The sequence below is a fragment of the Microchirus variegatus genome (assembly GCF_963457635.1).
Source record: "Microchirus variegatus genome assembly, chromosome: 13".
Classification (NCBI taxonomy): Eukaryota; Metazoa; Chordata; class Actinopteri; order Pleuronectiformes; family Soleidae; genus Microchirus; species Microchirus variegatus.
Window position 1 is genome coordinate 15,824,387 of NC_139814.1, and position 24,530 is coordinate 15,848,916.

General features: G+C 40.6%; 1 protein-coding gene across 2 annotated transcripts in view; it reads left to right on the top strand.

The window, feature by feature from the left end:
* The window catches only part of vps50 (VPS50 subunit of EARP/GARPII complex), a 109,048-nt gene that overhangs the window by 9,391 nt on the left and 75,127 nt on the right, over positions 1 to 24,530 (top strand). For both annotated transcript variants that reach the window (XM_083899252.1, XM_083899253.1), the window contains exons 3-9: positions 3,423 to 3,545; positions 4,379 to 4,450; positions 12,795 to 12,848; positions 20,122 to 20,192; positions 21,063 to 21,180; positions 21,704 to 21,739; positions 22,438 to 22,520. In XM_083899252.1, the coding sequence (XP_083755378.1) occupies positions 3,423 to 3,545; positions 4,379 to 4,450; positions 12,795 to 12,848; positions 20,122 to 20,192; positions 21,063 to 21,180; positions 21,704 to 21,739; positions 22,438 to 22,520 (557 nt within the window). The remainder of the gene's footprint in view (positions 1 to 3,422; positions 3,546 to 4,378; positions 4,451 to 12,794; positions 12,849 to 20,121; positions 20,193 to 21,062; positions 21,181 to 21,703; positions 21,740 to 22,437; positions 22,521 to 24,530) is intronic.

The following is a 24,530-nucleotide window of genomic DNA, read 5'->3' on the forward strand; positions in this document are numbered from 1 at the left end:
CAGATTTATGAAGTCGCTCATAAAGAAGTTAGAACATCTGTCATTATCCGTCCTAATGTCCCACAAGACGACCGTGTTAAAGCCTTATTAAATAGCAGATGAAGGGGTATACACCCGGTTAGTCTTGCATACATACGTGCATACATATTCAGGCCTGATTACAAGCAGAGTTTTTGATGTGTTCATGTAATGAATGATTTCATGGCGGAAATAAATTCTCCTCGTCTACCAACCGCCTTCCCCCCACTTGTCTCTCGCAGGATTTTCCATGAACCTCCTAATGTGTATTCACTCCTTTTATTTCATCAGCGTCCCCGTGTTGTCGTCGCACACCGGTTTTGTTGTCCCCGCACTTCATTTACCGCATTCCATGAAATATCTGCTTTGATTATTATTTGATGAGGCTTGTTTAACACCCCTTCCCTTCTTTTGGAATGCAAATATGGTGGGGGGTGGGTGATTGATCAAAGCTTCACAGCAGCTGATGTTGGGTTTCATAGGCAGGGCACGGGGACATCTGTTTTTTTTTTGTTTTTTTTTTAACTGATGCCTACACAGACGCATGCAGAGAAGGGGAATCATTCCCTCAAGGTGGACTCTCACTGAGTCATTCACTTAAAGATATTTGGACCTTTGCAGAATGAAGAGTTAGAGGGAGAAAGAAAAGCGAAGGACAGGGACACAGGAGAGGTGAATTACTCTGTACTGCAGTGTCTCTCACACGGGAGACTCATTGTCTTCCGTTTTCATCATCCCTCATCCCTCAGTCCTTTTTCCTTCTGCTTCAACTTTTTGCTAACGATGAGTCATCCGCCACACTCCCCACCTCCTCCTCCTCCTCCTTTTGCCTCTCATTTGAGCTGATTTCCCACCCACCCCTTTGATGGCAGAGCGTGATCTCCCACCTCCTGCCGCTACCCCTCCTTTCCAATCTCACGCACTCACCCACACATTGCCCCTCGCAAAAACACCCACCCACCCACTCACCCACCCACCTACACTCCTTTTCTTCATCTTAAACGGCAACATGCACACAGGAGATGTGTGCCTTGCAGACGCACACGCGCGCAAACTCATGCGATTTTCATTGCTTCATTTCCACCGTCTTTAATTACCGCGAACGCGTTTTTAAACGGCGTATAATAAATCCCTTTGTGTAATTGACTTAAATATGAAGTGCGAGTGCTTCTGCAGACATCAAAAGTGTTTTACCGCCCGTAGAAGTGTCACCCAGCGCGATACGCTTTCACCCACAGAAGTTGATTCAGTTACACGGGTGGCTCACTCGATCACCGCCCTGCACGCTTCTTCCTGATGAGTTGCTGGGAGAATATTTGTGCCCAGGCAGGTGTGTAACAAGATGTTTTCATCAGTGCCTGCAATCGCACGAGGTATATGTGAAATACTGTGATTTTTTTTTCTATATAAAATGGATAGGGGCACGTGGATTGTTTTTATGCCGTAATTCCACATCTATTTTGGTTCACGTCCTCCCAACGCCCTGCAGTCTGTTTTATGGTGTCATAATGTGCTGAATCCCTGAAAATAGCAACAATTTAGACTCAGCATAAGTGCACGTAGAGCATTTTCAGTCAGATCACTGACTGTTTTCTCTGTATGGGAAATGTAATGTATGAGGTTATGTGTTTTTTTTTTTTTGTGGTGGAAGATTATAAAATTATGATTTGGGGGCTTATTTTTTAAACATTTTTGAGAATTTCTCAAGAAAGAATGACCATTGTGAAACGAACCAAACATATTTATCGTATTACTGTACACACTGTTTAAAATAAATTGCTCTGAGATGGTCCAGTTTTCATTTTCCCGTATAATTATAATAATTATAATTTTTTTAAATCTTAACCTCGTCCGTGTGTGGGGTTAGTGATTTCCGTAAATCTGCACTATTAACAATAATATCTTGGAATTACAATACAACTACGTACAGTATCCAAATAAAAATTCACTGCAATAATTTGATAAAGGCGAAATATGTGTCAACACGGCTTTAGGGTGACATTTTGCAGTGCTGCGGGAATTCAATAAACCCATGCACTACCGTTCAAAAGTTTGGGGTCACTTAGAAATGTCCTTATATTTGAAGGAAAAGCACTTTTTTTCAATGAATACAACACTTAATGAATCAGAAATACACTCTATACATCGTTAATGTGGTAAACGACTATTCTAGTTGTAAACATCTGGTTTTTAATGGAATATGTACATAGGTGTTTAGAGGCCCGTTTCCAGTGTTCTAATTGTACATTGTGTTTGCTAATCGCGTTAGAAGGCTATTGGATGATGAGAAAACCCTTGTGCAATGATGTTAGCACAGCTGAAAACAAAGTTTGAAGGGCAAAAATATTATTTGGAATGAAAATCATTTTATTTTCTATTCATCTTGCAACTCTTTTGATGAATAAAAGTGTGTTTTAATGGAAAACACAAAAAATAGTTTTATTAAATCTAACGTGTATTTATACGTTAGACAGCTGAAGTTATTTGGCTGGCCCTAGATTGTATGTTGAGCTGAAGACGGTTGTCTTTTTTCTTATAGGGGATTCAATATTATGCACTGTTTTGTGCGATCGTGAGCAATGGGTACATCACTTTTTTTTTTCTTTAGTATAATGTTGGAATTTTTGAGGGAACTGGAGCTCACAAACTTTATCGCACAAATAAAATGGGTGAGAAGAAAAAATAAAAATACAGTGCACTATATTCAGTTTTACCAGTGCTCTACTTACCGTGGTGTTATGCAACTTTCCCTTGTCGTATGCTGCTAACGGAGCCGCTAGCACTTGATTATTCACCTGTGAGTGTGTCTTGGCTAATTAAAGCAGACCAGGAGGGATGTGGTTTTAAAGCCCTTCATCTTAAAGACCCGACTACGGCAACGAGCCTTGATGGATGCACCGAATGTTAATCAATAAAGCTCTGTCTCTTAGCGAAAGCTTTGAAGGGGAAGTTTGGTTGAATTCATTTGGTCATTCTTTTTCCCTTTTCCCACTGAAGGCTGTCTGTTATCCCCATGATAGCTGGCCAACGAAATGCGCCGCAATCTTCTCCTAAATCCCATGATTAATGTGATTAATGTTTTCTCCCCAACTTCTTTCCCACTGCACACGTCTTCTCTCTCTTGCCCTTTGTTCTCCCGCTCATTTATTCTGGTCTCTCCTCTCCTCACCTTCACCCTCGCTTTAAACTCCTCTGTACTTCTCCGTCCTCTATCATCGTCCCTTAATGTTCTTTTTTTCCCTGACGTCCGTTGTACTTTTCGTTTTTCTATATTCCTTTACTTTTTCATTTGTTGGGAAATGATGTCGTTTTGTTTGCGTCTGGAATTGCTAAAGCGCATAATACCACTTTTAAAATGATGATTTCTTGGTCTGACTCGCAATAACACTCGCCAAATCTTTCAGGAGGAATTGCGGGAACTGAGGGAGCAATCCATTGACCCCCAGGCAGAGCAGGAGATCATCAACAGCATCGAGGAGGTCTACTTCTCGAACGACTCTTTCGACATGGTGCAGCACGAACTGGAGGTCAGGAACTCGCCGTATGAACGACTGAGCACTTCTTTCTGCCTGAATAAGCACAACTCACCTGTAAAATGATGACAACATATTCACCACGGAGGTTACCACACCCACTCCGGGGGGGAAAAAAAAGAAAACCTCCCACATTTAAGTAATTCTGATAACAACAGTATTGCATTTCTAAATACGGTTTCCTGTGCTCTGGAGCTCAACTGATTGGCAAAGTTAAAGCTCTTTTCTCACCTGAGTTGCTGTCTCTTCCTCTTCTCCTGAGCTGCATGCACACTGTTGACGTCCAGATTGATGGATTGCATCTGCTCAACAGGAGAAGGGTGTGAAATCTCATTAGATTTATCTTGGTTTTGCTACACCATCTGAAATGAGACTCTCAGTCAAGGGGAAAGTAATTACCTATCATCCTTTGGGCCCTGGATTTATAATATCTTCTTTTCCTAGCTGAGTTTGTTTGCTGTTTACTAAATAATATCCTCTGCCTTCTCAAATAATATAGCTCATGATCTGCATTGTATTATTGAGCAAGAGCTTTTTTGTTTTTGAATGGGGAATGAGAAACATTTAGATGCTCCGGAGTAAAGATTTGCTCTCTTAAAATAAAGGGAAAACCCTGCTATGGCTCGGAGCAGCATAAAATCGATGCTGCCATAGTTCTACTTTGAACAGTTTTTCTTGTTTGACGACTACACTGAGTGGTAGGCAGGCACGTACCGGTGTCTGACAGACTGTGTTTGATGTATGTGGCAGCAAACGTCTCTCGTGCTTTCGCCTGTGTTGCAGGAGGTATTGTCAACAAAGTTCTGTGCCTGTGTTTGTGTTCATAGAAGCTTCCACTTGAGCTGAATCTGCTGGAGCTGGAGGAGCATAGAGACAAGCTGAAGAGACAACAGGCAGCGGTATGTATAGCGCTTTTATCTCGCACACAGGTTTGCATAGTTCATTCTTTATTAATTTGAACAATCTGAACAAAGTGTTATTCCTAACCTTAACCCTAACCAAACCACAATTCACATAGTCACATAGAAATTAGCCTTATCTGGACCAGGGTTTTGGTCTCCACAAGGACGACTGGTTCTAAAAAGGTTGGTTTATATACCAGAAAAGGTCCTGTGTCAGTGTCAGACCCAGCTTAGTGTACTTTATGGCCATGTAATGAAGAACTTTATTTGCAACCTTATCTATAAATTGATTTGTTAACTAAAAAGTGGCGCTTTTCCATTATACAGTTCTAGCACTACTCGGCTCGACTCCACTCTCCTGGTTTTTTTTTTTTAATGCTTTGTACTGCATCGATTTACTGAATCAAAAACAACCGGTGTGTTTGTGTCACTGTAGACAACTGTATAATGGAAAAGCGCTATTACGTCTACTCGGCAGCTTTTTCCTAACCTCATACAGTATTCACCTTGACGCTATTAAAGCCCAAGTTGTCATGGGGATTAATCTGCTGAAATTCAGTTTAAGGACTTTGTGTCAGCATGGAAGTACAGTCTTAATGTTGTTATGAAACATAACACTATCTGCTGATGAAGTACGTATAATAGGAGTCATGAGTCCCGGAAAAGGCTTGTCAACGGAGAGTTTAGATTTGCTTTGGCTTGTGTTGTTGATGCCTCAGTTATTCTTATTTTTTTTGCTGATTCTGCTCCAAAAATGATGAATTACAGGAATAATTGTATTTTTTTTCCCTCATTCATTATCTATACCCTTCATACACTGTGGGTCAAGGGAGTGAACTGGACAAATCCCAACTGACTGAAGTAAGATCAAATGTGGAGATCCATAGTTTGTTCTTGACCTTGAAAACCTTGATAAATACAAATCCCTTTGACGACATTAGATTACACCATGGAGAGTGTACATGAGGCTCAGCATAAGCATAACGGACTGAAATACCATAATTCTATTATTTTTTGGTGACGGAGACTGACCATACATTATAGCTAATATGGCAATCAAGGAACCAGAATTACCTTGCTAAACACTCAGGAAGGATGGATGGAGCAAACAAGTAAATACGATATATACAGTATGTGTGTAGAAGTAAAATAAAAGTGCAAAATAAGTTTAGATGATTTTAAGTAACAAACCACAATATGGTTTAGGGTGAGTGAAGAAGGGGAAAAAGGAAGAAAAAGTGAATGGGAATAGAAATGTGTTGATGACTGATGCAGGGGTAGAATTTAAGCTGGAGGGCCTCAGGGAGGAAGGGACCACCTGTGGTGCCGAATGGAGGATTTCTGAGGCTGAAAGTGCTCCTCTGGCTAACCAAAACACCGGGGTGGGAAGTGTTTTCCATGATCAAGAGGAGTTTTGTCAACAACCTCCTGTTCATGCCTATGCGCAGGTAGTTCATACTAGATTTTGTTTTTCTCCTGTGGCCACAGCAGGACCATTTCCACTGTGGCCATCACTCTGAGGTCAGTCAGGTACTCAGTGCTTCAAACTGGAGAGCCAGCCTGTCAACAAGGTCTATTTATAGAGACACATGGGCAAGAAAGCTGCTCTTGCCTACCTCTGCACCCTTAATCCCAACAGTCCCTCATGCTTCTTCCTGACAGGCTTCTGTACTTTTGAACCTACTTGTTTCCCCTTTTCCCGTAGCTGTAGTCTTTTTTTGTTTTGGATTTAACCACATCTATTTCCACTGCACCTCCTCTTATAGCTTTCTTTTTTTTATCATAAATACCTGGTTTCCTACACCTCCTCTTCTTTTTATATGCTTGTCAGTGTCTCACCGAGCTGTCTGCTGAGTTGAGAAGGTCTTTGAGGCCTACAAGCGAGTGAAATATGAAAGTACACAAACGTTCTCGAGCACATACCCCGTCTGCCTCTCTGTTCCTCTCTCTCTGGCCGTGAGCCTGCAGGCACCTAGTGGGAATAGCCATGGTAATTGGTCCAGTGAGCTGTCAAGCAGAAAATCCACTGTTATGTTTCTCAGCATGCTTATCAGTGCAAACCTGCCATCCTCAGTCTATATAAGCAAACACTCTTACCAGTTTACCTCGTTTCCCTGAGGCTTTTGTGAAAAATATCTTCAACTTATTCCTCTTTTGATTTGTTTTGTTTTCAAGCTAATGTGCTAATGACAGTTGTCGCCAGAGGAATTATGTTTTCTCTTCATCCTATTCTCATCCATCCACCGCAAAATTTCAAAAATAATTACTAGGACATGGAGATTACTTCTGTGACCATTCATGTGTAAAACTTTTTTTTTTTTTCACTCACTCACTCACCTTCTACTGTTTTATCCTCTACATGATTGTCGCTGGCGCCAATCCCAGCTGACATATGGAGAAATGTGGTGTACACCCTGGACAGGTTACCTGTCCATCACAGGGCCACATCGAGACAAACAACCATCTACTCTCACGGTCAATTTAGACTGTCCGATTTTCCCAATCCCCACAAATCTGCATGTTTGTTTACGGACTGTGGGAGGAAGCCAAAGAGAGTCCACTCACACACAGGGGAAACATGCAAACTCCATGCAGAGAGTCTTCTTGCTCTTCAAAGTCACAGTATTTCATACTTGCAAACATAGTCATATATTTGACATGATAAAAAATGAACATTTTCATTGAGTAAGTACATCTTTACTGTGGATAATCCTTTTTTATTTTTTTATTCATATACTCGTATTGTCAAGCCATAATATGTGGATGATTGTGAACATGTTATAGTTCATGACAAAAGTGCAGCTCTCCAATTGCCTGTGATTGAAGGCCTATTTTTCCTCAAGTAGGGCAGAGTCAGAGTCATACAAAGACATATAGTCCTCTGTCTGTGAAATAGAATGTAGCCCTTTGAAGAGGTAATAATGTTTCATTCCGTTCCTCACCATGACGTTGTCTCCTGGCAGATGTTGTGGAGAGTCTTCACACACTTGATCTGTGACACCATTAAAGTACTAAAGAAGTTAGTGGGTTTGCGTATTTGTTGGCACTGAAGGACCTTTTGTTGGCATAAACAGTGACCTTGTCAGAACCAGTAATCCTCATTTATTCATTGTCCACCGCTTTATCATCCACATCAGGGTCACGGGGGCCACTCGAGCCAAACCCAGCTGCCACAGGGTGAAAAGCCTGGACAGGTCATCCAACCATTCACTCTCGCATCTACAGTCAATCTAGTGTCCAATTTCCTCTGCATGTTTTTCCACTGTGTGAGGAAACTGGAATACCTGGATATAAAAAAAACACACTCTGCAATGGCAAATGAAATGTCTTTGTCTCAGAGCTAGAGCCTTCCCTAACACAAGATACCATACCATTCAAATAAGGATGACTAAACTCACCTTGCACTTAACTACAACATCCGCAGGATACCTCTGTGGGAGTCGGCCCCGATACCTGCAGTAGACAAAAGGGGCGTGAAAGTACGGCCTGGAGGGGCAGACCCCTTCAATAGACAAATGGATCCGAAAGGGGGTGTTCCTCAGGTGTAAATGTTTAGGTCTCGCCATGCTCTGGGTCTCTTCATCTTCGACTACTCGTGTGTTGACTGACCTTTTCTTTGCAAAGAAAATAAAACCTTGTCGGCCGGCAGAAGTCTCTTATTTCATTCTTCACCAGCAGCAGAAGAGAATTTCCACAACAGCTCACATCGGAGAGAACATGTAAACTCAATACAGAAAGGCAACAGTGCTAGCAATGACTCCCCCATGTGGCCCACCAGTAGTCCTCATGGAGACCAAAACCTGGTCCTCATAAGGTGGTTAGGTTTCGGCTATGGGAAGCGGTTACGGTTCAGGTTAGGAATAAGGCTTTGTTTAGGCTTTCCAAATGAATGGAACTTGGCATGTGTGGGGTGTTCCTGTGTGTCCTAGTGAGAACATGGGTACATTTGAAAAAAACAAATATACCATTCATCACTCTTGTATGTTTATGTCACTCACGCTGGTTTTAAATTTCACTTCATTCCAAGAGAACTACCACCCTTTTTCTCTTCTCTGCCACAGTATCCAAGCGTAATTGACATGTCAGACACACGTCAGGCAGAGGCTCGTCTCAGGGCTAATTGCCTTTTCGCGCTGCGAGACTTGGGCCCGCAAGAAAAATGTCAGGGTTCAGAGACGGTTTTGTTGTGCGGTTGCCATAATTCCCACATCAACATACAAATGCAAGGAAGCCTTAATTAATGGGAACACACAATGGTTTTATTGGATGATTTCTCTGTGTAACGCAAAGGCTGAACAGACCTTAACATTTTACAATACGCCCTGAAATGTAAGGACATTCATAATACTTCTTTGAGTGAATTTGTATACGAGTGTTGGAACGTATTCCATTTTTTATGGAACTTGAAAGCAAGTGATGACTGTCTGTTATCCAGCAGTAATGAATCAGTAAGAATCTCTGTATTTTTTTTAAAAGTTAGAAACACTAATGCAACCTTTAAATCAGACTGACAAGACGTCCAACGGTGCAATGGAAGTTTAAGGTAATGTAAGGTATGAAAAATTGACTCGCACAGTGGTATTTAGAAAGGCAGTCAAGCAGACCAACTTTCCCTTTAGTGGAGTCTGAAAGCACAAACAACTTATTTGTTGTCTCAAGGAGAGGCTACTGTATTTAAATCACCCTGCTGTAACAGTGGAAATCCTCGTAACTCGCTGCTAAATGCACTCTTGGTCCTGAGGGTCCTTAATCAGAAAGAATGACCATCTCCGTTTCGTAGCTGCTTGATACTCACTGCTCACTGCTACCAGGCGCTAATGAGTATGAGGTAATTTCCCTCTAATTGCCTCGTGCATCTCTGCTAACACCTGAAAGAAATGGCAAAATTGCTCTTGTTCAGACAGACACATTAATTATAAAGCCACTGTTTATCTATATATACAGTCAACTTGCTAATAAGCTAAACGTATTCAGTCACAGTCACCACCTAAGGTTGTATTTGTTATCTTTCCTCCTGCCAAAAGATGATGTGTGTGTGTGTGTGTGTGTGTGTGTGTGTGTGTGTGTGTGTGTGTGTGTGTGTGTGTGTGTGTGTGTGTGTGTGTGTGTGTGTGTGTGTGTGTGTGTGTGTGTGTGTGTGTGTGTGTGTGTGTGTGTGTGTGTGTGTGTGTGTGTGTGTGTGTGTGTGTGTGTGTGTGTGTGTGTGTGTGTGTGTGTGTGTGTGTGTGTGTGTGTGTGTGTGTGTGTGTGTGTGTGTGTGTGTGTGTGTGTGTGTGTGTGTGTGTGTGTGTGTGTGTGTGTGAGCTGTAGCCAGCAGAAGGCAGGTCTGTCTTCTCCTTTGACTCGCCTCATGTTTCATAATTTTTCCCTCCCAGAGGGCACATTATAGTTTTTCGAGTCCCTATAGGAAATTAGGCATTTGTTGAATGGCTGAACAAGTAATCCTTTTTGAATGGAAATGGCACAATTTAGCACGCCACCGCAAATGAATCGTCCTATTTACATATGTGTTATAATCAGTTGACAATCAGTTTAACTCTGTAAATGTTGATCTGACTTAAAAGGTTAGATTCTATGTGAAATTACAATCTCAGTGTATGCCCAACAAAAACGGAATTGTATCTTTTCCCCAATTTGTCAATCACTTTCTCCATCTGCTAAATATAAAGTGCGTGGACAGAAGGGAAAGTGAGCTGAGAACAAATGACTCACTGTGGCTCAGGTAGCATTTTGTAACATAGCTGGGTTTCTATTATGTTTCAACTCTTACATTCCTTCAAAAGTTAATTTCTTTTGTTAAAGTCGATGAGTTTTCTTTTTTCAGGTGTTGTTATTGTGCAAAAACCTCTGTGAATCATCGTGGGTCAATCGTTCGTTTTTCTTTACTCTGAGTCATCATTGCTTTCTGTTTCTCCACCGTTTCCTTGTCCAATTTACAATCACTCAAGTCACTTTAAGCCACTTTTTCCACACATATACCCACTTGTTTACCAGTGTAAGCATCTCAATGACACACACACACCTTGAACAGTTTCAGCTGAGCCGTATTCGCCATCTGCTTAGGTCATGCATATTCCACGCGCCTTGAAATGTCTTCCCCCTGCTCTTTCACCTTCTTACGGCTTTGAATTTATACTCGCATTCCGTTGTGAAACTGCACTGCACTGCGTGCGTTGCTGTGTCTCAGAAAAAAGTTTGTTAGTCAATTTTACTGAAGAGTGTTACTGTCCTTTTTTTTCCATTTTAATGAGCATCGCATTCTTTTACCAGCTTGTTTTATGTGTAGGAAGATTGAAATGTTTGAACTTAAAGTTAATTCTTTAATTTCACAGTGAAATCCCCCCTCTTGTATTAATGATACAGACTGAGAACATGAAATTAGCCCTCACTCAGCATAAATGAGCATTTATTTAAAATGACTATTTTTTAATTTTAATTAGATTTGTGCGTAACACTAGGAACCCAACTTAAGTGTGTGACTCAGCCTGTGAAAACTTTTGTATAATATCTTATTATCAGGGTTGGTTCAGCTTGTGTTTTTGTGTCACAACATTTGAAGAGAAAAGCATCGTTACAAGCCTGGGGCTGATGCTGTGAAAGTTTTATCAGTTTATTGACTCTCATTGTGGGAAATGGAGGCTTTCTAGACTTTACACATGCTAGGAAGTAATAAATCACATTTGTCCAAAAACATGGTGCTGGTCAGTCGCAGGAACAACACACTCTGAAATGACTTACTTTATTTACTCACAACTAAGTAAAGTCACTTTAATATGCAGTGGTTTTCTACTCCTTAATAAAAAATAATTATTAGTGTTGGGCACGCTAACGCAATAGTGGCGGTTAACGGCATCAACATTTACGCATGTTAATGCGCGACTCGTTTCCATGACGACTGACCGGAAAAAGACGCGCGTGACGTCATGTTTTACGTGACTCTGGATTGCTAAAATGAGACCCTAAAGTAACGCTAAACTTTAAAAACAGAGGCACACATATGCAGTTCACAGGTGCGCTGGTTATTTGTATCGCTGCTCTTTTCGTTTAACAAACAGTCCGCTCCAGTTCGACTGTAGGCACGCTAACGGCGCTTAAGGAGCTAATGCAGCTAACGGAGCTGACTGGTGAATTAAAACCCATGTGTTTAGTTTGTCCATAAAGAACGTGGCGATCCAACATGGTGGCCTCTGTACACTCTTAGAAATGAGGGTTCCAAAAGAGTCCTTCTACCTAGAACCATTTGCTCCTGAAAAACCCTTTCCAGAAGAAAGGGGTTTTTAAGGGTTCTTGGTAACACTAATGGTTCCCCCTTCCTGAATAACGGCTTTTAAAAGGTGGGACCAATAAGGGTTCCCCTATGAGGACAAGCCAGAGAACCTTATATGGTTCTACTTAGCACTTTTATTGTAGCACAAAACAACATTTCATACATTCAGATGACGAGGTCAACAAGGTCTTTTATATGACCTTGTGTAAGGGGCTTTTGGGTGTAGGTCATGCCATGATTAATCCAATTGCTATTCACCCCCAGTGTTCTTCATATCTTCCCTTCTCAATCAAAAGCAGGAACACTCTTAGCTCGGGGTCACACTGATCTAGTGACTGTACCTAATACTGTTCCTCATGCTCTTTAAATAATTACAGCTTCACCTCAGCTGTGAGTCAGCCTGGTTTAAAAAAAAAAAAAAAGTCACAAAGGAGAGGAAAGAACTTTCAAAAAAACCCAGTGGACAACAGAGACGAGAAACAAGAGTCATGATATTGAGAAAGACATAAAATGAAATGAACCTGAGACAGAGGGACTCTCTCAGAAAAAGGCTATTGTGATATTGCACTTAAAGTACAGGCCAGTGATTGTTATTCTTACTCTGTACTCAATAGCAAGATTAAACTGCCTCAACAGTTTCCGCGTTGACATTTTGGAAGAACATCAAAATGTTTTTTCTCTCTCTCTTTTTATGCCTGTGTGTTGGCAGCAGCCATGGCCAGAAGCATTATGTCTCTCAGTTGCCTGTCTGTCTGTCCCAGTCTTCTGAATGTGATATCAGGAATTTGCCTCCCTTAGTTTTTTTTTTGTGGTCAAAGGTCATTGTGACCTCACACGTAGCAGACGTGCCTTGAAGGAAATTCATTACATTGGGCACATACGTCAATTTGGACTTAAGGATGAATTAATTAGAAGTTGGTGGTCAGAGGTTAAGGTCGGGATAACCTGGGATAACAAGTTTTGTTTACAACTTACAAATCCATGGGTAATGGTGATAAGTCTAGTTTTATGCAATGTTCTTTTTTTGTCATCTTAACTGTTGTTCTCTTTCTCTCTTTCTCTCTCTCTCTATAGGTTTCTAAAAAGGTTGCAGATCTCATTCTGGAGAAACAGACTGCTTATGTCAAGGTAAGCTTTCAGGGTGAACCCATGACCAGATTAAATAGTTTTCTGAGGCAGGGCACCTAAAGCTTCAGTACAGAACTTCTATTGCCTCCTATGGACTTAAGAGTAATTACCAAAACACTGCAGTTAATAAAATCATCTGTACACTCTTAGAAATAAAAGTGCTAAGTAGAACCATATAAGGTTATTCGGATTGTCGTCATAGGCGAACCTTTTTGGCTCCAGGTAGAACCTTTTTATAAAGGTTCCACCTGGAACCCTTTTAAAACCCTTTATTCAGGAAAGGGGTTTTAAAGGGTTCTCTGGGTCAAAATGGTTTTTCAGAAGCAAATGGTTCCAGGTAGAACCTTAGCCCTTGTAGAAGGACCCTTTTGGAACCCTTATTTCTAAGAGTGTGTCTCTATAAGACCTACCACTTCTCTCTCTCTGCAGTTCTCATTTAGACTGCATCCAAGGAACTTGGAGCTGCATGGTGCAGGAACAGCAGCAGCTATGATTAGCATATGCAGCCACTTGGTCAGGCAGTTGTTAAGGACAGTGATTGATTTGTTTTTATACTTGGAGCACCCGAAATTGGAAGAACATGTTCATTTAATTATGATAAACCCAGATTGTGCTTGTGATTAAAATATGATTGTGCAGCCCTGTTCAATGTCCAGGTTTATCTTTAGCAGTAGAATACACTTTTTGTGGGCACCTCTGGACGTTTTCAGCCATTGTTCGACTCTTTGCACCCATCTTTCTTTACCTTACCAGCGCTATGTAGCTGTTGTTCTTCTGCCCTACCTTTAATCAGTTGTAACATAAAATGCATCACTCTGTGCAGCATGGCTATGTCGAGGGAGACACAAAAACAAACACTACTATACAGAATCGTGTGGAGCTAATAATAATAATATAATACATGTAATTTATAGGCTTCTTTTCAGCACCTAAGGACACCAACGAGTGAATTTAAAAAAAGTGCAAACAAACAAAAACCATAAGAAACACACAGGATACAAAGAAACAGGTTACAGTGCAATCGATATTTCTTCCTGGGTGGTAGTGAGTTCCAGAGCTCCCCATGTTGGTGAGACAGGCGGAGGTGACAAGAGGGAGTGGCAACATGGAGGAGGTCAGACATACATGGATGGACAAGGGTGTCAGCGGCCTTGATTGTTAACAGGAGGATTTTGAATTCAACATGGAACATAACCGGGGGCGTGTGGAGATGCTGGAGGACAGGAGTGATGGAGGGGTTTCTGGTGATGACGCGGGCAGCTGGATTCTGAACCAGCTGAAGCTTATGCAGGGATTTTAGAGTGAGACGAAAGAGGAGAGGAGAGTGCAGGCGAGAAGTGACAAGGCTGTGAACAAGGATAGCAGCAAGGATGGGGGTTGAGGGAGGGGAATGATTTGAGTAATGATGGGCTTAATCTGTATTCTGTAAACTAATTTGACAGTGGTTTGAATGTAGCGGACATTTGTTTATATTTAAAAGCGACTCACTACAGCTTTAATTGTTTAAAAAAAAACTACTGAAATGGGTGTGGGTAATGTCCTCTGCCAACCAGCTGTAACCGTGGCAATATGAAACTGTACCGCATCTGGAGATTAGACCGTATTTTTAATAATGAACTTTATTTTCAGTAAACCAGTACACACACAAAGATGGTTCCCTTTTTGGAATTTTAATAATCAACACCAAATCAAACAACGCAGTTCAGATTGCAGCTGTTTGTCTTAAATTGTATTATTTGTAGTGCTGGGCTCGCTAATGGCGATGGCAATGTTAACGCATGACACGTTTCCATGACGACTGACCGGAAAAAGACCCGTGTGATGTCATGTTTACTCAACTCTGGATTGTTAAAATGAGTCTCTAAAGTAATGCTAAACTTTAAAAACAGAGGCACAGATACACTTTATCACTAACATCGCTAATGAAGCTAAAGAAGCTAATGCAGCTATTGGAGCTAACTGGTAAACGGTGCCTGGACCTCACGCGCGTCTTTTTCCGGTCAGTTGTCATGGAAACAGGACATGCTTTAACGTGCGTTAACGTTCGCTAACCTGGTGCCCAGCACTAATTATCTGTCACTCTATCATTCGATCCTCAATTTACAAGTGTTTTCGCATCTGTATTTTTGAATCTTTGTTTGTTGTATTTGATTAAAGGATTAGGTTTTTTTTTTTTATTAATTCCAATTGGCCAACCCTCATCTGTCTCGTCAGACATGTGACAAAATTGATGCATGGAATTGCAGGGATTGTACTGTTAGCTGTTGAGACATCTGATTGTTAGTCTGCGAATAGCAACATTGATTATTGTTCCTATAACCCTCACTGTGACTGTACAGTTTACAAATGACAAGCGGGACTTATTGGATTTCGGGGGTGTTTGAGTTGACTCTTCTCATCCCACATTTAGTTCTGTGATTCCCCTGCATGCACCAGAGGAGAGGAGAGGACACTTTACACTTAACCTGATAATGACAACACAACAACAACAACAACAATGGGTAGACTTCAGGAATGAAGTATCAAACGATAAGGTCAAACAGGCTAATTGGATAGGAATATGCAAAAAAACATTCAGTATATAAAAATGTGACACATGAAATCTGATGCTAGACAAAGAACTTGTAATGGTCTACACATGGTCTAAAATAGCGAGTCTTTTCGATATATTATACCCTTTGATACAAGTCTTACTTTCAGATTCTCACAATCTCTGAGGTGCAAAGGTAGCAGAAGTACTGTGTTGAAAACTTAAACGTGTTGGTGTGAAGGTAGCCCGAGGCTCCTCTTGAGGTTCTGTGTTTTTGGCTGAACACCTGCTTCTTTCTGAGGTGTTTCTTCTGTTTTCTGTCTACTGTTTTTTTTTAATCCACCATCTTTTTTTCCTCCCAAAGTGTTTTTTCTCCTCAGTGTGACATTTCATCAAACGTATAGTTAGAGACACAGAGACAGTGGGGCACAATGCCACAACTCCCCAGTGCTTGGCTGGGGAGTGTGCAGCACATCGGTGAATCGTGCTGACACATACACTCGTGCCTTAAGGTGTGAAAGTGAGGCCGCGCCATAAATCTGATGTGATTCATAGCTGTGCAGTGACTATCCCTCTTCTGTTATCATCTGTGTTACTGGACCTCTGTGGAACTGAAGGGTACAGAGATCGTTATTATCACTCATTTATGGACAACTGTTCATCAACAGTGTACATGTTTTAGGTCCCTCATTTTTTTGACACTAAATTCTTATTTTTAAATGAACTTTCCATGAGCTCACTAATGCTTTTTTTGTAAAAAAAAGAAAAACAACCTCAACACACCATGGTGCTGCAAAGGACCAACTATGAACATCAAATACAGTCAGAAATAAATAACCACTAAGAAAACCTGAAAAAACAATCTTTTGGTCCATCAAATGTCAGAAAATGCTAAAAAAAAAATTGTCAAACCAGGAAATGATGATGTTGTCCAATGTCTTGTTATGTCCACAAACCAAAATGATTCACCTTTTTAATGATTTCTTTTTTTATGTGGAGCAAAGAAACCAGAAAATATTCACATTTAAGAAGCTAAAACAATCAGAAATCTTGTTTTGTTCATGAAAAAACGCTTCAAACCGATGAATCGATTATCAAAATAGTTGACGATTAATTTAAGTTTCAGCTCTAGATGTGACTTAACAATAAGCGATGTGTGCACAATAAAAGCAAGGTTATCTTTGCTCAACCACAGCTGAAGGCCATGCATCAACAAGAGATGAGTCTTTAGAAGTTTAGACTCGAGTTCCCAAACTGCAGGACCTTTTAGATGTCAGGAAATTGAGATTTCCATGTGGGAGAACAAGCTGTAATGAAGTAGCACCGGGTAGCCATGGCCGGGTGACTCAAAAGAATAGGTTTGGACTTGTATTCCATTATTTCCCCAATGGAAACACTTATTCATCACAGTTAAGGCTTGGCACCTTTGTTTTCGTTCACCTCGCACTGATCTAGAAGAGAGGTTAGTAATTGGTTCAACCTTGATAGCCATACTGTACCTGCCAATTACACGCTGGTCAAAAGGCCGTGTCATTGGGGGAGAGTATAATTCACAGATAATGGATCTGGCTAAGGTTGTTAGTTTGCGTGGCGATTTATCATCCCGTAAACTCTAGGTAAATGTGTATAAATGAAGACACTGTATGTAAAAAAACAAAAAAAACAACAACCCCAGCCTTAAAGCTAATTATCTTTGTTTCCATTCGCTTTACTGTTGAAAAAGGGAACTGTAGCTTATTGTTAGAATGTGTAGGCAGGACAGTTGACAGGGAGCCGACGCATAATCAATGTGCTCGAGGGTCACGGGAAGGAGCTTGTGTGAAAATTTGAATATAGAAGCCAAGAAAGATTATTTTCCTTAGGGACTGAACATCTCCTCCTTGACCTTCACTTCCCACACCAGAGTCAGGTTGTGTCGTTACGTTGCGATCACGTAAACTTTTCAATAATGTGTACAGTAATATAAGTCATAATAATAAATAATATTACTGAACACTTAAAATGTGTGTTGTTAGGTAGGAGAATTCATCCTTTTTTGTGCTATATATGTTCATCCCACTCATGCAAACCTGATGTTTAACCTTTTATATCTGCTCAAATCTGACAGTCCATGTGCACCAGTGTGCACAGATACTGTATCCCCTTCTTACCCAGGCCAAACTGATTGAACCTGTCAGGTTAGATCGAGCTTACAGCCAGGATGGATGCTGTATGTGTAACAACAAATTGGCGCCCGAGGCTACATGTGAGCACTCGGCATGTTGAGCATGCGTGTCGGTGTGTTTCACGTTTGAAGCTCTTTGTGTCTTGTTGCCAGTTGTTTCTTTTGCTTATAATTGCATTGATAGATTCGTACCTTGTGACACAAAGCTTGAGCATTACCTGTTAATAATTGGGCTCAAAACAAGGCGTTAGAGACTGAGTGTGTTTGTGTGGTGAAGGAAAAGATGAATTTCTTAGACATGCGTGTTCACATCAATCCCCAAGATGTTTGTAAGGTTACGGGGGTGACCATCACAGAGGCTCACATTTGTAAACGGTACTGTTCTGGACGTGGCTGCACCTTTCCCAGAATGTGAATCATCTGTATCCTGTCTTTGAATTATTCCTTCGCTGGGTCCTGATGACTCAGCCCGGTTTCTGCTGCTCAGCGAGCTGCAAGGGCTTTTACTGACACCACATTTAAAAGTTGGTGTGAGGGTGTAGAGGCCTCTGTGACACCTGTCATGTATAAAAAAAAAATGTCTTTAATAAGAAATGTAATAGGTCTGGCATGTAGTGACAAAGTATTCAACCAGCAAAGTAGTAGAGCCGATGGAAACGCGTCATGAGCGCGATCTAAATTGGGGATGGAATCGGTATCAATCAGTATCGGTATTGGGCCGATACTGGTCAAATTAAAGATGTACAACCCGATACAAAAAAAAAATCAGCAAAAGCATTTCAGCTTTATTTCTTCATTTGGAGAATTATGCCTTTGAAATGACTCGGTGCAAATGTCTTGTTAACAGGTTCATAGTTAATAAATGGTCTAAAATGACTTTATGAGACTAAATTTCAGTATCGGTAGACACTGGACTTTGTGATATATCGGCACTAGACACAAACAAAGTGGTACTGTTCCATCGAGAGTTGAAACAATTAATCGATTATTAATTAATTACTAAATTAATCGTCAACTATTTTGATAATCGATTAATTGGTTTGAAGCTTTTTTCATTATTAAAGCAAGATTTCTGATTGTTTTAGCTTCTTAAATGTGGATATTTTCTTCGTTTCTTTGCTCCACATAAACAAAGAAATCATTAAAACTGAATCATTTTGTTTTGTGGACAAAAACAAGACGTTTGAGAACATCCGTCATTTCCAGGTTTGACAAACACTGATCAACGTTTTTTAACTATTTATTGACAATTTATGGACCAAACGATTAATTGATCAATCGAGAAAATAATCGATCCATAGATCAATTCATCCCTAATCTATTCAACAATAAAAAAAAAAACGCTGGGAATGAGGAGGAAAGCGCTAGCTCTGTTACTGTGAAGTTTAGATTTGAAAAAGAAAGCTTTGTCGTTTTATGGAGCGTTATGTGTCGAGAAATATTCTGTCGCGTAAGAACAACAATTTTCAGTATTTCATAAGATTCAGTGTCATGTTCTCCATGTCTTTAATCTTCCTGCTAAGCTGAGCTGAATCCTTCCTATGTTTAGTGTACAGACATTGACATTAATCTTCTCATCACACTTGCAAATGAGTGTTTCCTAAAATGTCAGACTGTTAACATTAATTAGGTGAAAGTCAGTGATTGATTAGAGAAACAGGGGAAAAAAGGTGTTTTTTTTGTTTTTTTTAAAGCTGCCTCCTGATAATATATATCGTTAGCTTGGCCTTGAACAAACCTTTCTTAGCATTGTAATTTCGTGGTAACAGTTTTAATTCCGTGGCACCCAAGCGAAGGTAAAACTCTGCTGACGCATGTGTCCACTGAGAACTGCTCTGAGGACATTGTCAAATCTTTGTTCACACTCAGGATCACCAGGGCAGACGGGTTTGAATGGGATCATCGTGTACCTGCTGCAGTAGAAGTGCCACTCTGATGTTGTTGGTCATGACTGGTGATAATGAATCCCCCCCCCTTCAGGCAGTATTCCGTTGATACAAATGTCTCGATGGCGTTATGAATACATTTTTCCATTAACGCTGAGAATTTGCAGAGGAGAAGACGAAGAGGAATAAGATCAGAGAGCAAACATGTACCAACTCAGGAATGACATGTGGTAAATCATGAGGGCAAGACGAGCCGGAAATAAAAACGTCAATGTAATTTGGCCCTTGGTCCTACTGGGGGTGTGCTTGTTCTGCGCTGAAGTCACTGAAGCTGCATAATAACTGAGAGCACAGGGTCACCAAAAAAAGCCGTTTCTCATCACCTACTCTCCAAACAAAGGAAGGTTCTGTTCGATTATCTGTTGTGGGATGGGGCAACACTTTTCCACCAGTGATTTATGCTTTACTCTCTGTAAAATCCAACTTTTAGAAATTCTTCACAGCAGGCCTTTGCAGTTCATGCCTGTGCTGCAGTGATAGTGTTTTGCCCAGCAAAAAAACATCTCACTGACAGTAATGCGATTCCACCATTTCAACATTATCTAAGCGTCCAGTGGCTATTACAAGGACAGACTTTGCAGTGTATACATTTATTTTTATTTGTTTTGTCACTAACTCGGTGCTTGTTCACAGGAGCTGGAAAGAGTAACAGCCTTACAGACGAACCTACAGCTGGCAGCCGTCATTTGCACTAACGCGAGGAGGTAATGTCATTCCATTATACCATCGACGCGCAGTCGAATCGCGTCTGCGTGTGAATCGTTTTCCACTTATAGTAAACGATGTTGTTGTTCTTCTTTTATTCTCATTCGTTTCAATATGGTTGCAAATGATCTTGTTTTTCCTTTGGGAAATGAAGTCGCTGTCGTCGACAACATTCACGCCCTTTCTCTTCTGTTGTGGTATAGTTATAGTTGATTGTAAACAGGACAGTGTAGTATTTCCCTCAGTCGTATTGTGTTTGTGAAGTTTTGCAAATTTTTTATAGCAAGAAAAATAGATATAAATCTTAGTTACAGTCAGGTCCATAAATATTGGGACATCAACACAAATGGCTTCTTTTTGGAACTACAATGGAACGGTGTAGGACTTCCTCCCACTTTTTAGGGGACCAAAAGTAATGGGACAATTGACTGAAAAGCTATTTCATGGACAGGTGTGGACTGTTCCATGAAACCCAGTGTCTGGTGATGTCTATGCCTCCCAGACTTCAGGCTGTAATTGACTGCAAAGCATTTCCAACCAAGTTTGGTTTGTGATTGTTCCGTTTGTCCCATTACTTTTGGTCCCCTAAAAAGTGTGGGAGGCACATATAGAAAGTGTTCTATTTCCTACACCGTTCACATGATTTGGATGTAAATACCCTCAAATTAAAGCTGAACGTGTGCAGTTCAAGCACATCTTGTTCATTTCAAATCCATTGTAGTGGTGTATAGAGCCAAAAAGAAAAGAATTGTGTCGATGTCCCAATATTTATGGACCTGACTGTATATCAGTTATGGATCATTACTACTTGGAGCAGAGTAACTTTAACCTGTATTAAAACTTCATACCTGCTAAACTGTGTCACGCAGACAACTTAGTACGGCGAAAGAGGGATTCACAGAGGCCAGCCTGGGTTTGCTGGCCAATCAGAGGAGGCGACAACTGCTGACCGGCTTGCTCAAGTCTCTGAGGACCATTAAGACACTGGTAAAATATACTTCAGAAGTAATCCCATGTAATATGACTGATATTTTTATGGATGTTTCCTAACGCTGTCCTAGTTAACTGTGAGCTGTTTGAGTCTACGGCTCTGCATGGATTTTTTATAATGTATTTTATTTTGGTTTTGATTAGCTCGAAAACTAAATTGGGACACCGATGTGGCTGCCACTCACTGCAGAGACTGTTCCAGCATCCTGTGTGATGAGCAGAATGAAATTCATACCGCATCTTCCATGCTGTTGCTTGATTTAACTGTGCAAACCTTAGCTACTTTACTTCCTGTCCTACATTTTATACTGTATATATATATATATAACAAGTGATTTATGTTTATTAATATTGACCTACAGCATAGGTAGTCATGTTAAATGTTGGTGTTTGATCACATCAAATGTACAAATACCCTGAACTTTTGCTGTATTACCTTTGTAAAGGTTGTGGTCATGTTACAGAAACATTCATTCATATTTAGGGCTGTTTATTAATTGATTCCTTATTTCCTTCACAGCAAAGAACAGATGTAAGACTCAGCGAGATGCTTGAGGTATGGCAACACTCTTTGTACATGCACACAAACTAGGAGGTACATGTTTATAATTGACTTGAAAGGTTTTTTCCTTTGAAAATTGCAAAGAATATACACTACTGTTCAAAAGTTTGGGGTCACTTAGAAATGTTGTGTTAATAACGACTATTCTAGCTGCAAACGTCTGGTTTTTACCGGAGTATGTACATAGGTGTATAGAGGCCCATTTCCAGCAACTATCTCTCCAGTGTTCTAATGGTACATTGTGTTTGCTAATCGCGTTAGAAGGCTATTGGATAATTAGAAAACCCTTGTGCTAATTATTTCTAATCTTGTCAATGTATTGACTATATTTTCTATTCATTTTGCAACTCTTTTGATGAATAAAAGTGTGACTTTTAATGGAAAACACAACAAAAATTGTATAGATGACCCCAAATTTTTGGACGGAAGTGTATGTATAAAAAAAGAGAAGGGATTCTACACTGAAACACACATAAACACACAAGATGTCCATTTATTGGAAAAGTCAGCTGGAAGGAAAAATGCAGGTTGTGTGCACAGGAGGAAGTTTCACTGTCATAATCAACTAGAGAGCAACCGTTTGCTGCTGTGCTCACAAGATGGTTGCATACTGTTACTACTGCATACTACTCTACATGAAAGCTTTTCTTTTAACTTAATAAAAAAAAGACCTCACTTCTCTGCTTCTATAGGAGGAAGATTATCCAGGTGCAATCCAGCTCTGTCTGGAATGTCAGAAAGCTGCCAGCACCTTTAAACACTACAGCTGCATCAGGTAAAGTATGAGCTGCCATGTTTGTGCTGTGTACAATAGGACTGTATTAGCTATGTCTGCATTTCTAATCCAATGCATACTCTGATCTTTATGGATGAAAATATTATGTAAATAAATATATGTCCTGAGTTCAGTGACAGGTGTTGGAAAGGTGGCAAATTGGTTTCCCTATTATGTGTTTTTGCTTTTTTTTCCTCACCAGGCTGGAAGTGATTAAAGTCTTATTTACGGGCTTTCACTATCTGGCTTTTAATGTGAACCTGCTGTCACTGCTGTATCTCTAAAATCATTTTATTTTTCGAATGTATTTTGAATGCAGCTGCCAGATTTAGGCCTATTGCTCATTTCTTGTATTGAATAGCTTTTATAGTTGTAGCTTATAAGGTAGTTAGAGAGGGGGGGGGGGGGGTGCAGAGGCAGACCGAGGACAGCCAGAAGTGAAAGGGTGAGGTTGTGTATGTACTACACTCCTGCGCACACAGAGAAAGATGTTGAATACCAGGAAATGGGTTTGTTTTTTTGTATAATTGTGCTCAATTTGTGACACGAGGTGTCTTTTTTTTTTTTTTTACTCATTCATTATTGATTGATTGTGCCATCTCTGGCCTCCTAGATGCCATCAGAATGTCTTATGAGGAGGTGCGAGGGGAACTAACTTTTTCATGCCCTTGTAACAGACAGAGAGTCTGTGCATCCTTAAAAAGTAGTGCTGGGCACTAGGCTAACGCACGACGTGCTTCCATGACGACTGACCGGGAAAAGACGCGTGTGACGTCATGTTTACGCGCCGCGACACCGGAGTCCAGGCACCGTTTACCAGTTAGCTCCGTTAGCTGCACTAGCTCCTTTAGCACCGTTAGCGCGCCTACAGTCGAACTGGAGCGGTCTGTTTATTAAACGAAAAGAGCAGCGCTACAAACAACCAGCGTACCTGTGTACTGCGTATGTGTGCCTCTGTTTTTAAAGTTTAGCGTTACTTTAGAGACTCATTTTAACAACCGGGGAGTCACGTAAACATGACGTCATGTGCCTCTTTTTCCGGTCAGTCGTCATGGAAACGTGTCATGCGTTTAATGTGTGTTAACATTATTAAAAGCACTATTAAAAATTCTTACTCAAAGGTCTTATATTTTTCGGGGCAGGGCTATTTAATGTTATATTATTTTTCTTTTACTTTGAGAAAGAGATGTAGAGAGGTGCTGATATAAATGGTTATCTGCATACTTGCTAGGTCTTCTGTTGTTGGCTGGACCAAGTCCGTTTTCTAAGTAAAAGAAGTCCAACTATTGCCTATATTTATAGTGTTTTTGGTCTTAAATTTCATTCAAGTCGGCATTAAAAAGGTCTTAAAAAGTCTTAAATTTGACTTGCTGAAACCTGCAGAGAGACAACACAGCAACTGCTCCATGTGATCAATCACATTATGTGGATTATCACTCCCACTGCTCTAATCTGAGCGCAAAAAATGGAATCACATGTGACATCATGTCCTTTAAAAAGACACTCAACTTCTGCGCGTTAACATTTTCAAACGCCGTGCTCCGTCTTTCTTCATTTCCTCATCGACCATCTCAATAACCGACTGTGCGGCCCGCGTGTGGTGTCACCGTAACACCAGCAGCTTTCACTTAACCCAGTGCATTAACAGCGCAACTGAAGACAACTGAGGGTTTAGCTGTGATAAATCCATTTGAGTGAGAGGTGGGAAATTGTTATCAATAAGGCAATTTTATGCACAGGTGGTTGCTGTGACTGTTCCCCGGTTACAGCGGCTCTTTATTCGAATGGATATTTTGTTTTCACAGTTACTCTGCACTGTGGGTAAATGTGAACAGGATAGACCAACAATCATAACACCCACCAGTCATGGAAAGAAACCATTAACTTTCACTTTTCTAAAGTCACTGTTCACCTTCCGTTCACCTCACACGTGTCTGTGACGGCTGGGTAGAAATTTCTTTTGTAGTAAATGCTAATGCCACTTCCTGAATGCACTGCAGTAGCCGGTAA